At 41.5% G+C, this 14,273-nt stretch overlaps 1 protein-coding gene across 1 annotated transcript; it reads left to right on the forward strand.

Moving 5' to 3' along the window:
* The first annotated feature begins 2,703 nt into the window (after window positions 1-2,703).
* Window positions 2,704-12,515, forward strand: CCNJ (cyclin J). Its single transcript, XM_032116718.1, has 5 exons — window positions 2,704-3,037; window positions 4,770-4,980; window positions 7,322-7,621; window positions 7,713-7,872; window positions 9,348-12,515. Exons 1-5 carry the CDS (start codon window positions 2,969-2,971, stop codon window positions 9,757-9,759), a joined length of 1,152 nt encoding a protein of 383 aa, XP_031972609.1. The 5' UTR covers window positions 2,704-2,968; the 3' UTR covers window positions 9,760-12,515.
* The last annotated feature ends 1,758 nt before the right edge of the window (window positions 12,516-14,273 follow it).

Genomic DNA, 14,273 nt, shown 5'->3' on the forward strand with positions numbered 1-14,273 from the left:
TGACTTACATATAGGGGACTAAGGTAGGAATACTTAAAGCACTGTACACAGCCTTGACCATTAAAAGTAGATAAAATCTGGACGGGCTAAAAAAACTCCAATGGTTAGTACATTTAGGATTGACTATAAGGCATTCAAAGAAGCTGTATTAACCTAGTCTCATTACAGTGCTACTGCATGCTACTCATTACAGTGCTACAGAATACTACTCCCATTCCCATTCAAACCCCAAAACTGTGATCTTGCAAACTCTGAACTCTGAAAACGATCAGCCTCAGTTAGGCACTCCACGACTGTTCTCAAATCTTCCAGGTGGGGCTAAGGCATAAACTGAGGTCATAGAATACCAAGTTGGAAGGGGAGCTCCACCACCATCCATCTCATCCAAACTTTCTTGGCAAAAGCAGGATGTCCCAGCACCCTATCCCACTGAATCTTAAAAGTGTCCAACACTGGGGAATCCACCACTTCCCTGAGGAGATTATTCCAGTGGCTGATTGTTAACAGCTGATAGGATGCAAGCTTCCTGCAGATAACCCAGCTGTACTTAAGTGCTTTGGCTTTTTCAATAGGATGATTTTCTGAATGTCTCCAAGGTTAGAAAAATGCATGCCAGGAGCAAGCCTGGCCTTGGGCAGGATGATGAAGCTCTTTCCAAACTTATCTTTTCATTGCATGAAAAGCAAAAGATATAACGGTTCACAAGATCAACAACTCAATTAACATAGATTGTAATGTGAACTAGGAAAAAGAATCTGAAATTGGGAGTTCCACAGCTTACTCCACTTTGCAGAGTGGCAAGTAACAATGACATCATTGTTTTTCTTGATTATATATACATTAAATAGTTCTCAGAGTACGTAGCCTTACGAGGATGGTGTTTCCTATCCAAGTCAATCAAGCATATATGAGAAATAAGCCATCAAGTATCAGTATTTTTTTCCCTGCTTAACAGTTCAGCACCAGACTAATCCACACAGTGTTTAAAAGCTCTAGAGGGAGGCAGCACTGCTAATAGCAATAAGAGAAGGAACATCACTTCCCTGTTTGGTCCCACTGTAACAGGTTTTAGCATGCGGGTGTTTATTAGCCTTCTCTTCATGCAGGCAACACATTTTTGAAGGCCATAAAGATGTTATAAAAGACAGTGTCTCCATTTGGAATCTGTTTTTGAGATTTATCCTTGAAACATAAGAGTTTCATATCATGTTCTTCAAGGATAAACAATTTAAAAACAATGTATCTGCAAATATAAAAACTAGCTTGAGCATGCACTTACCTATAAAGTAATGTATAGAAATAAGACAAAAACCCATTGGACAAGGAAAATGCTGATTTGTCAATAGTCCATAGATCTCAGACAGCTAATCTAAATAGTTAAAATATTTTTGCAATTAGGCACAAAAAAAATACTTTTCTTGCTTTTTCCTTCAGAAAACTATGTAGCATTTTATAGCAACATCTGTCATAAATGGAAACTGTCCAAAAACGTGTCCTCAAAAACAAAAGCTTTCACCTATAAGCACGTCTCCTCAGATGAAAGGGACCGCTGTGGTCCATAGGATTACCCATTAGACACTCATGTTGAAAGGAACTGGCTTTTACAGTTCCCACTACAGAGTCATTAAACTGGTTATGTCAAAAAGTTGGTTTCCATTTTCTTAATTAAAAGGAAAAATTCATGTCTGAGCAAAGGTAGAAACAAAAAATTAAATATACTCCCTCAACAAAAATTGCACCCAAAGCATTTCTTCTCCATCACTTTGCATCACCTGTTGTACCAGGTTTTATATTCTCATTAACTAGTTGTTTCAATATTTATAAATTCAAATATGTAAAGCACTAAGTTTTATTTCGTAAGGTGTCCATAGCGGGGGGCTACCGGGGAGTATAAAGCACCAAGGAAAAGGCTCTATGAACCCAGAGCAAGCGCAGAGCACCTCCTGCTAAACCAGGGGCACGAGTGAGAGCTCTCAGTCACCAGCTGCCAGGACACGGAGCCCTCCGCTCAGCTGAGTGGCACAGGCTATTGAAAGGCAGGATGCGTGCTCCTGCAAACCTTCTCCCGGGATTTAACCAGCAGGGAACCAAATCAATCCAATACTGGAGTTTCAAAGCTCCGAGGAGGCGTGTACGCCCCGCACTGCTACCAGAAGAACGCGCCTGCAGGGCAAGAGCTGAGCGACGCGCTGCCAGCGCCACGTGCTGAAACCTCACGGCTGAGCCCACTGGGAAAGAGCCGGGGGAAATGAGGGGAGGGGGAAGAAAAGAAGACGGGGGGGAAAAAGAAAAGGTGCTACCCGGCGCTCATGGGGGCCCAAAGACCGCTGTGCTGCGGCCGAGTGAGCCCCGCTGCGCCGGCTCTCCCGCCGGGCAGCGCGGAGGCCCCACAGAGCTGCCCACTGAGGGAGCCCGGACGGGCCGCCCCGCCGACACCTTCCTCGGGCCCAGAGCCCCCGCCTCCGGCCCGCGACCGCCGCGCGCTGATTGGTGCCCGGGCCGCGCTGTAAAGCGGCCGGCGATTGGCGCCCGTGGGGGCCGCGCTGTAAGGCGGCCAGCGATTGGCGGGCGGGCAGGCGCGTGCGGGCGCTGCCCGGCTTTGTACACGCGCGGCCCTTTAACAATGGGCGCGGCGCGCGGCGCCGCGTGATGGCGGCGGAGCCCCGGGGCCGCCGCGCCGCGCTCGGGTGTCCCGGGCCGCGCCCCGCCGCCTCCCCCGCGGCCGCCACCACTTCCGCGACCCCCTCGCCCGGCCGTGCCCCGCGGCGGGAGGGGGCGGCTTAACGAGCCGCACTTGTGCCCCGCATGGCGGCCAGCTGGGCCGGGGGGCTGGGGGCGCCCCGCGGCAGCTGATCGTGGTTAACCGCTGGCGAGCCAGAAAGGGGCGAGGGTGGCGCTGCCCGTCCCGCCCTCAGCGAGTGCTGCTTCCTCCCCGGTGCCCGGGCCCGGGTGCCGCGCCGCGCCGCCGATGGAGCTGGAGGCGCAGTGGTGGACAGGACAGCTGGCGGCCGACATCCACCAAGCGCTTCGATACAAGGTAGCCGGGGGGGAGCTAGGCTGGGGGGCGGCCCCGACGCCTTTGTGAGGCTCCGGCCATCGGAGCCGCCGCGGGGGCAGCGGGTGGAGACCGTGTGTGGGGCGGCCCCGTTCGGCCGCCGGGGCTCGGCGGAGTTGGCTTTTGTAAACTTGGGACCCGCTGTGTCTTCCCTCCGTGGGTGTTGGGGCCGAGTGTCCGCGGCCGTGACAGCTGATCGGAGCAGCCGGACTGTGCTCCCCCTGCACTCTGAAGGACTCACGGTGCGCCCGGTGCTGCTCTTGGGACGTTTGCGTGGGTCCGGGTTTAAACTCGGCAGAAAGCATTGTGGTGTTATTGGAACAAAAATACCTGACCAAGCAAACAAAAACCCAGTGAAAGAAACCCTGAGTGCATGAAGATAGTCGAGGATTTAGGCAGTTGCTTAGAAGTTGCTTCGACTGACTCAGAGTTGCTCTTCGGGACTATTTTCATAAAGCGCATCTTAACACCCGGGTTGAAAATCAGTTTACAGTGACTGAACCTACTAAAAATGTGCTTTTGCTGCCTGATGTTACTCGATGAGCAGATTACTTTTCCCGGAATCGTGACTGCTTTACTCTTTTTCAGTGATAGAGGGAAATAAGGGAAGGACAGGATCATTCATTTGCTACCAAAGTTATCTTTACTAAAGCTAAGTTAGTGCTGTGAAAGGTGAATTATGAAGCTTAGTAGGTGAGAAGTTTGTTTGTGGGGTTTTTATCACTTCAATAGATTGTTTCAAACAATATGAGTTTACATTAAAACGTGGAAAAATTTGTGTGACTCTATTCCAACTTGATGTCATTAAGTTAAATTAATCAAGTTAATTTTCGCTGGAAATGTAATTGTACTCAAAATCCTGCTTAAACGCACCATGTGGGTGCACGGTCTATCTTATAAATTTATTCATGATAACAGAGGACAGCACTGCTGTTCCGCTGCATACAAGAGGAGGTACTGGCTGCTAGGCAGGAGCCTGGAGGAGGTGGGGTTTTTTTCCTACCAGTCCAAATTTTATATTCAAGATAGATCACAGTACAGATTTTTCTCCAATGTGGTGTTCATAGGACTTTTGTTTTGATGGGACCGTGTGATCTTAACTAACTGCCTTAGAGCACACTGTAATCAGTGTCAGTGTGACATCAATTAGATTGTGTCAGTGTTTTAACGTACACATGAAGCAAATGTTGGTTCATGTACACCCCATTCCTCTTCCTAAGGTTCAGCTGCCTGTCAGTGGCCTTTTCCTGAAGGCATCAGCAGGAGATTTGACAGCTCTAGAACATGCAAACACTTAAGTACAAAGTCTGGTTGCTCAGATTGAGGTGTAGCAAGAGACGGGTTGAGTTAAACTGTTGAACTTTGCATTGAAGCAGCTGAGGAATACTTGCATGCCCTTGCTGTACAGCCTTTGCAGCAGAGGTAATACAACAGACATGGTAAAAGCTGAAGTCACCCTGGGGGATTGCCCAATTGAAAGATGTTAAATTTTAAGTTGTTAATGTTGTGCAGAAACAAAGTATTTTTTAGTTGTTCTGTAATACAACAAATGGATTTTGTTCACTGAAAAGGGATTCTGAAATGGTGGGAACAGAAGGAAGAAGGGAGAAATCCTTTTAAATTTCCATTATAAATATTAAAATATCAGCTGTATTAATCTGATACCACTTCAAACTTACTGTTTTAATAAAATTACTTGCTGCTGTCCATCTAGGAGCTGAAGCTGCCGTCTTACAAAGGCCAGTCTCCCCAGTTACACTTGAGAAGATACTTTGCAGACCTGATTGCCATTGTGAGCAACAGGTTCAGACTCTGTCCTGCTGCGCGACATCTGGCTGTGTATCTGCTGGACCTCTTCATGGACCGCTATGACATATCCACACAGCAACTGCATGTGGTGGCTCTTTCCTGTTTACTTCTAGCAAGTAAGTATGTGGCACCAAACTTGAACTAGACTCATAGATTTTACTGCCAAATGCAAGGTGTGTCTTGGTGGGATAGAGCAGGTGGGGGAAACAAAGTAATTATAAAAGAGGAGCAGCATGTATCAGTTTGGCCCAATAGGTAGAGCATTTCTTCAGGTTTGTTTTGATTTCTGTTGGCACCCGATGGAACTGAGGTAGGAAAAAAACAAATGGTGATTAAAAACTAATGTTTATACTTGGAAACAAGTTATTCTAATGTGAACTTTAAGACCTGTGTTGTAGGAATAGAAAGACTGTCTTTCTAGGGGTGTCTCAAAATGGGTAGGTCCTGTGCTGGAAATTAGAAATTTGCGTATCCGTGATAAAGAAAGAAATTAAATAAACTATGTGTAGACTGCACTGCGTTCTGCTGATGGTGCTGTGTAGTTCTGGAATACTCCAGATTTTGTAAATTGCAATGCTATTTAAGCAAGTTAAGGCTAACATAAATCATGTATTGTCACATACAAAATGTTATATAGGTAAAATACATCCATGAATGCACAGTACTCTGAAGATAGAATTAATTACAAACACTCATTATGAACAGTGCTGCTTATATTGACCTCAGCTAGATTCTTGTGGTGTGTATCCATGTTTCAACATTTGTTGAAACCCCTTTTCAATATCCCTGAAAAAATATGGGTGCAGATTGCTGGGAAACCTGCTGGCACTGTTCTTAAACCAATAGATGCAGAGAAACTGGTCCTGGCAGCAGAACTAACTGTTGGTTCAGTTTATGTTGATCTGTTTCTCTGAATCTATTCTCATTTTCTCCAATAAGGGCTCTAGGCCTGCTTTGCTACAAAACTGGAGTGCTGTGGTGTTGGACAGTTTTCATCTTTTCACTGCATCCGGTGTCCACTAATACAGCTATTTAGCAGAACAGTTAAACCAGAAAAGGGTTGTTTCAGATTCTTCTGAGGGCAGACTTTGACTAGGTGCCACCAGCCAGTAATCTTCTCTTGGCAAAGGATGTTGTGCTGAGTATGAAAACGTTGCCTCAGAAACCACTGTAATCCATTTAGGAAAATGGATTGGCTTTGAACTAATGCCGGATTTTCAAATTAAATTCATGTTCTGAAGAGGATTTTAATTTTTTTTCTTTTAAATGAACCACTGCTATCTTTCATGGCAAGCTGCAAGTAGAGATCTGAAGGCCTCGGGTACTCACTCTTCTGAGAAGCAGTGTATGGATTGGTTCAGAGAGAACCAAAATGCTGTTTTAAACTTCTGCCCTATGTGGCTTAAACAAGCAGTTTAGTCAGTGGTGTAATAAGTTATGACATTGTGATATACCTGATAAGGTTAAAGAAGTAATAGGAGAAATTATTATGTGACTCCTGAAGTTTTTATTTCTGTAATTACTGGTGTATGGGAAACAAAAACTAACAGCCTGGCAGTGGTATTGGATTAAGTCCTATATATAAGTACCTCCACTGTTGAAAAAAGTAAATGTTCACGTATGTTCAGTCCTGCAAAACTCAAAGAATGTGCATTTACAACCTATCATGTAGTACTGAATAGAGAGTGTAAGATGGAAAGAATTTGCAATGAAATTGAAATAGCACAACCATATGTCAAACTGTATGGAAATGTGGCACTTGTTTCTCTTATTAATGGGTTTTCTACATACACAATTTTGCTTTAGGCTAAAAACATACAGGCCTGACAAGTTAGAAGTCCAAGGAAGGTGGAAACAGTGTATGTGGCAGAGGGGGTTTTCATGTTGCTGAAATCCACTTGTTTGCCAGATCTCAAATGTAAAACTGCACCTACCATAGCAGGCATTAAAAGCAGTCAGGTTGGCTGGAGCTCTAGCTATGCTCTAATGAGTTTTAGACACAAAAAGGGTGTGTGGGGGTGGGAGGGTGATTAAAGCCAAATGCTCTTGTGGTGTGTTTGCCAAGTCACATCAAAGTGGTATTTCATTGATGATGGAGACACATTATACAATAATTTGGTGACAAAAACTTGCATATGCAATGTCAGTGATGTCCTAATATTCTGTTCTTGGCAGCTGGCTTCTGTGTGCCAGCATGGGAAAACCAACAGGAAACATGGCACTGCACAATATCCTAGACAGTGTTTGACATTATCTGCTGAAATTTAGCCCGTTTTAGTACATACCCCTTTTTGTCTCTAGTGACATACTCCTTTTGAGCTTTGCATCTGCAGGAAAGTCTCAAGCTTGTTTGACATACTAGAATTGAAATATGACCAACAAGACATTAGCTACAATCAATTTTATAGTTCATTTGTGCTGAACCTTTTTTTCCCTCCTCTTTCTGTTCATCTGAAGGTAAATTTGAAGAAAAGGAAGACAGTGTTCCCAAACTTGAACAGTTGAACAGCTTGGGTTGTATGACTAACATGAATTTGGTACTAACAAAACAGAATTTGCTTCATATGGAGTTGTTGTTGCTAGAAACATTTCAGTGGAATTTGTGCCTCCCAACTGCTGCTCATTTCATCGACTATTATCTTTCTATTGCTGTCCATGAGACTGATCTTCATGATGGCTGGCCAATGGTTTGCTTAGAGAAGACTAAGTTATATATGGCAAAATATGCCGATTACTTTCTGGAAGTATCATTGCAAGGTGAGTTACAGATTTCAGATAATGACTTCTTTGTTGTCTTGACAGACAGTGTCGAACTTAAATGAATCTTTTTCTCATTCCTTCCTTCTAGATCATGAATTTTTAAATTATGCCCCTTCTCTAGTTGCTACTGCATGTGTAGCTTCTTCAAGGATTATCTTGCGTCTCTCACCCACGTGGCCTACCCGGCTGCATCACCTGACTGCCTACTCCTGGGACTTCCTGGTGCCATGTATTGAGCGACTCTTAATGTGAGTTAACAGCAGTGGCTTTTCTTAAGCCCATTTCTGCATCTGTTGTTATGCTTAACTGCTGCCAACAGTGCAATTACATTTCTTCATAAATTTCCATTCCTCTGTTCTAAAAATACTGATGTATTAGGGCACACATAAGTTTGGTAGATACATATTGTTAGGAAATAACTGTTTTGCTCTTTTCAAAAGAGAAATCTTTATCAGATCTAATCTCTTTCCTGTTCTTTCAACAAATAAACTTCTGCCTTGCACTTCCACTGAATATGTGCTTTGAGCATCTTAAATAGCTTGTTCCCAATCTCTCTAGCTTGCTCAGAGAGCAAAGAGATAGTGAAGAGTACCAAAGACATAGGAGCTTTCATAGAGAAGACTGTATGGCTTGGAAGTTCAAGGCATGCTCCAAACAGATGATGGATCAAATGTGCAGACCATTTGAGTGACCAGCTTTGGCAGGAGGAAATGACCAGGAGTTTGTATTTATTTTTGCTGTATCCATTTTTGCACTATAGCTGACATGAGATAAAAATGCCAATGAATGCCAAGTGAACCTTCCTGGGAAGGCATGTTACATGTTACAGTCTGCTTTCTCTCTACAGAAATTTGCTCTTATCCAAGTCTAAACATAATTGTGATCAGTAGAAGCACAGCTGTATCTGGAAGAACCACAGCAGCCTTAGAAATGTGACATTTTCACCCCTGATAGCCTCTGTTGGCTTCACCAATGTGGATAATGAAAGGAGTAGTACCTAAAGCATGCAAGTTCTGTTGCAGAAGTGTTTTCAGTATTGCTCTGGAACAGAGGAAGGGCACCATCAAAAAGTTAGCAATGAAAAGTGTAGGTGGCATCTGCTTAACATAGAATTGCATAGAATTGAGGAAGAGAGTGTGTCTAGATACATTCAGACAGGTGTAAATCAAAGGGAACTCAGGTGAGCTGTACTGAATAGGCTAGAAAAAAGGTGAGAGGAAGAAAAAAAGTGTTTCTGCTCTCCAGAACAGGATCCTGTATGAATATACATACGATTTTTAAGTACTGTAATGTAGATACTACAAACATTTCTGGTATCTTGTCTTTAGAAACCTTATGCTCTGTTTAACTTAAATGCAGTAGAAGCAGCAAGTTCAGGTTCTGGTAATCTGGCAATTTATTGGGCTAATAAAGTACAGTAGCAAACTCTATTTCACTGTAATTCTAGGTCCCGCTGTATTACATGTATTGTACTTGGCTTTTGTCTGTGTTTTTTATTGCTATGCAATGAAGTGAAATGCCAAAAAGAGAGACTGTACCCTAACCGAATTTTGAAACCTTAGGTGATTGTAAATGGTAGCTAAAACTATTTTATTTTTTTTAAAGCTTTGGAAGCTGTCCGATATCTGCAGCATTTTTAGAGTGCTCTTAAATGTTAACTCAAAAGAGTTTAAATTATATTAATATCTATGTTGATGCATTTTGTCTTTTCAATTTGTTTTAGTGCGCATGATAATGACGTGAAGGAAGCCAACAAGCAGAAAGGACAACAGGCTCAGTCTGCCCAACACGCTGTATTTCAGCCCCCAGCTCCAAGTGCCCAGCAGGCCAATGCTCAGCAGCACGTACCACAGTATCTCCAGGCTCATCAGTCTTCATTACAGTACCACCACCCAGCATCACAGCAGCAAAGCTGCCAGCAGATACTATCATCCACTCACACAGCCTCTTACCCACTCCAGACTTGCCCTGCTGCCTTACAGACCAGTGCTCAGGCTCGAGGCCACGTACAGACCGGTGCTGCCATGTCGCTGGCTGTGCCGCTGGAAGTGAAGCCGTGCATAAGTGTCTCCTACAACCGGACATACCAAGTGAATGGACGATATTCCTGTATTACTCCCTGCTTTGAGAGGTGATAAGTACAAAATGGTTTTGTGCTTCTTTGTTCAGGGCGGAGAGTTGTGTGGCAAATGGTTTCATTTTTTTGTTAAACCTCAAAAAAGTTTGAGGGCAAAAAATTGAATAAAAAAAGGTGTCTTCCCAGAAAAAAAGCAGCTGGATTGGCAACCAGTACCACAGCTCAAATAACAGACTGCAAAAAATTAGCACACAGGCCATCCTCTAAAAAAGAATTTGTATGCTTGGGGATAATAAGTTCTTACTCTGACACTCAGAATATTCTGCTTCTAATGTGTGTTGATGAAATACTACTCAAAAGAAAAACTGCTGTGAACTAACTACAGACTCACCTTTTAATGAAGGAGATATGCAGTATTATTTTGAAGACATTTGTCATACCACCATACAGTATTAACACTTACTTTGTACTGACTGAAACTTAAGAATCCACTGAATGCCAGACTTCTACAGGTACATGGAGATCACAGGAAGAAACAATTCTCATGTGGCTAACTCCATACTCTTGCCCCTTTTTCACCACTTGTATTGGTTATTTGCTTTAGGCTAAGGCATGTGAATTAACTGGTATTTTGGCTAGTTTTTTAAGTTTTGTACTTTACAGGACAGACAATATATTTTTGCCTCTTTTATCCTCCCTATCTTTTTTGTGTTTAAAGTAACTCTTTCATACTAACTCAGGGACTTTTCTACTCATTACTCTGTGCTGCTGGTTTGTACACTATTTGGGTATAACTCGGGGAAGGAACGCAGAGAGGGAAGAGACTATAGCAAGTGGAGTGGCTTTTCTTCAGGGCATCTATGCAGAGTACCAAAGGGATATGTTAGAGTTCACAGAATGTAGATGTGAACTACTGCCCAGCAGTGTGGTAATTGAAGAAAAGAAAGTTTCAGCTGAACTTGTACTGTACCAGAACTACTACAGTGCTGTGATTCCTCTGTATACACACACACACAAACACATGAATATTATTAACCAACAGAAAGCATCCTCCAGTTGTACTGACAGTATCATCCCTACAGAAAAAGTACAGTTCAATGCTGACAGAAATGCAGTTCTGTCAGGCTTATAGTGGAGAGAAACTCTCAGGTAGTAAAGGGGCAACTTTTTCTTCTACTATTTGGGAGTTCTAGAACAAGATACAGAGATTTGCTCTTCCAAATGGGTGGATCAGAAATATTTTGCAGAGTGATCTGCTTCATCACAAGTAAGGTGCTAATTACATAACTCTATGGAATTACACTATCTCCTGTGGAGTGGATAGTCTGAGGGTAGAAAGCTTCATTCATCCGCCTCTTGGATGGAAGCTATGGTATAGATATTAATGGAGATGGTTTTTGGGGTTTTTTGTGTGTTTGTTGGGGTGGTTTGTTTTGTTTTTGTTTTTTAAATACAAAAAGATACCAGACTTCCTCCTGTGCTAGAATACGGGAGGAAGTGGTATGAATGGCAGGATTCTTACTACTTTAAAATATCTTTATAGTATATGGGCTTAAGGCTTTTTTTTTTTTGGTTGTTTCATTGTTCTTTTACCATCTTCCCCCCTGTCTTAGTGGCAGCACTTAAAATAGTGTACCATCGAATGACACTGAATTATTGTGGCTCTTACAGAAACTGTTGCAGGGGCAATTAAGTTACATTATCAATATGAAGATGAAGGCTTTATCACCATAATGTTCAGAATGGAGGGAAGACAGCTGTGTTCCTGGGGCTAAATTATAACATGCTACAAAAACCTATTTATTGTTTAGGAGAAGAAATCCTCTTTCTCTTTGTTTTGTCTTTTAAATCCCAGTTTTTGTTGTGGGCTTTTGTGGCATAGATGTGCAGGTCAAGAATAGGAGGGTGAATGGAAAAGATGACTCTCTTTTATCCTAGAGAATCAACTTTGAAATAGGCATAGTGTGATCAATTCCTCATTAAAATGCAAGTTGGTTTGGGTTCTTTTCCTCTCCTCTCTTCATCTCTTAATAAATATTTCCCCATGTCTGAGAGTAGTGTTAAGTAGAGACTTTCCACCTCATAAGATGCCATGCTTTTTACTCGGCACTGTTACCCATTTTAGAGGGAAATGGACTTCTTTCTGCTGGTTTCATTTTGTTGCAATGCTGTATCCAAGTCCTCAGTGCTCTAACTACCTCTGATGCTATGAATGTACAGTCTTGTAATAGACCATGACTTGAAATAACAGCAGATGCCTGTAGCATTTTTCTTCTGTAAAATCTTTCCATCAGCTAACTTGTCATCTTTTTTTGTGACACAGCAGTATAGGTTCTTCTTTTTGGGGGTATTAGTAAATTTATCCCATAGGCATTTGATATATAAAAATTTAACTAATACTTAACACTGGAATTATAATGGGTGGGGGGCTTATTCAGTTAGTTAATACCACAGATTTACATTTAATAGGGTATTTTTAATTTGACTATTTTAAGACATTAGGTCAATTGTAAAAAGATACACTACATGCTGTTCGTTTTTAATTTATTACTTAGTCTGAGTTTTTTTCTGACACTACAGCTGCATCATGATGACAGAAAATGTACACTGAACAGTTTCAATCTATATTATTTAAAAGGGCTTTATCAGTGTACATTAAAAATACACTGTTCTTACTATTAGAACCAAAATGTGTTTTTTATGGCATAAATAAGAATGGTGCTTCTAAATGCAAAATGTCCAAAACAATGGAATCTTTGTGAGTGCTATGCATTCAACTTATTTTTTAAAATAAAACTAGTTTTGAGTAAGAAGGCTCCAGAGTGTATTATGCTTTGTATTATGTTTTTTTAAAAAAATATGTAAACTGTCTTGCCCTGTGTATGGGCTGAAGCTGTAAGGACTTCTTTCTCTCCCTCCCCCCCTTGTTTTCTGTGACATATCATAACCTTCAAGAACACTCAGACTTCACAATTGAAAAAAAAAATAGGAAGGAAATCATGCAGGAAGGGGCTTTAAAACTAAGTGCAGCCCCAGCATATGCTAAGTATTGTACACTTCAACAATGAGTCTAGTACACAGCTGTAACAAAGAAATAAAGAACAAAAGAACTTGAGTAGTTCAAGAGCCAGTGGGTGCATTCATTTTGTTCTCATACAAAAAAGCAACCATTAATACTGACAATCTCAGATTTCTAATACTAGAAATCATTTAGGAGATGTGGGAATAGCCTCTTGTCAAGAGCTACAAGCACTTGTGTTATTTACAATAGCTGTGAAGGCTCAGTCATGCTGCAGGCTGCATAAAATCACATGATGTGTCCTAGCACAAATATTTTTGATTGTTTTGAACTTCTGATAGCTGCTGCTTACTAGAAGAAGTTCTATTTCTTCCTAACACTTCGCACATTTCATATTTGTAACAAGGCTGTGATTATGGCTAGAGTCCCAAAAATTAATATGCTTGCTTAGAATTTAATTTGTCTGAAGTCAGAAAATGAAATTGTGAGGCCTCTTAGCTTTCATTCCATTTAGGAATAAAGCACTGATTGTGAAAACCTTTTTGGAGGATCTAGAGCCAGAGGGAGAGCAAGCTGTACTCCATCCCAGTGAGGAATGGGGGCAATGCTCTAATATAATGATGGCATGCATATTATATGGGTACTTTGATCTGGAAAGTTTTGTCCTCACTCTTGAAGTCAAGTCTGTCTAGACTGTGGCCTTGAAATCTCAAGTTTGCTTTTTTTTTTTCACTGTAGTTACAAAATAGGAGCTACCCATGACATTTATGAGTCTCCTAACAACTACAAGGACTGCCAAATAGTTTTCAACATTTCAGCAGAAGTCTCAGATTTGAAATTGCAAGTCTGAAGCTATTTTTGTGTTTGTACATAACAAGAAAAGCCTTATCTCTGCTTCCCATGACCCAGGTTCATTATTTATTTTAAATAGGAGGATATTTATAGTCTTCCAGCTTTACAAATTTAGGTTAAAATACAAAATTTAGAGTCAACATTTTAGTGACTGACACATCACCAGAAATAAAAACTTTTTGCAACTGTAATACTGTGGTTAAAATATATATAAGCCAGAAAGTGTCCTCCTTTAATAATTTATTAACTCTGCATTCTGAATGTTCACAGGAGCAAAAGTCTTGTGAGTAGATAAGGCCTTATCTGAGTGCAAGTGCCCAGTTGGTTGTCTTGTATTAAAAGGTTGTCAACAGCAATTTTTCAAAACACCAAGTAAAGCAGCAATAACAAAATACAGTTATTTTTAGTCTCCATCTCTGTGGTATTTTAGAAGTTAGGGCACAAGTACAGTTGTGAAGCTTACAGTTTGCTCTTTCCCAGAATTATGTAAGAAATTTCTATAACTTCAACAAACACGACATGTATTCTGACAAAGGAAAGCATTTGCTACTGAACATTCAAAAAAAAAAAAAAAAAAAACCCAAACCAAATAATGTGTAACTGAATAATTAAAGAACATCTCTATAGAAAGTAGCTTCAGGTTTTAAAAATTCTCACTGCAACCAAGGATCTGGGATATCTCTGCCAGTCCTACCAAGAGA

This window comes from Corvus moneduloides, chromosome 8 (genome assembly GCF_009650955.1).
Source record: "Corvus moneduloides isolate bCorMon1 chromosome 8, bCorMon1.pri, whole genome shotgun sequence".
Lineage (NCBI taxonomy): Eukaryota > Metazoa > Chordata > Aves > Passeriformes > Corvidae > Corvus > Corvus moneduloides.

What these genes read in the sequence shown, in the direction of transcription:
- CCNJ (XM_032116718.1), top strand. Translation starts at nt 2,969, where the DNA reads ATGGAGCTGGAGGCGCAGTGGTGGACAGGACAGCTGGCGGCCGACATC. An exon ending in ACCAAGCGCTTCGATACAAG is followed by an intron (nt 3,038 to 4,769) that starts GTAGCCGGGGGG and finishes CTGTCCATCTAG; the next exon opens with GAGCTGAAGCTGCCGTCTTA. An exon ending in TGTATTGAGCGACTCTTAAT is followed by an intron (nt 7,873 to 9,347) that starts GTGAGTTAACAG and finishes AATTTGTTTTAG; the next exon opens with TGCGCATGATAATGACGTGA.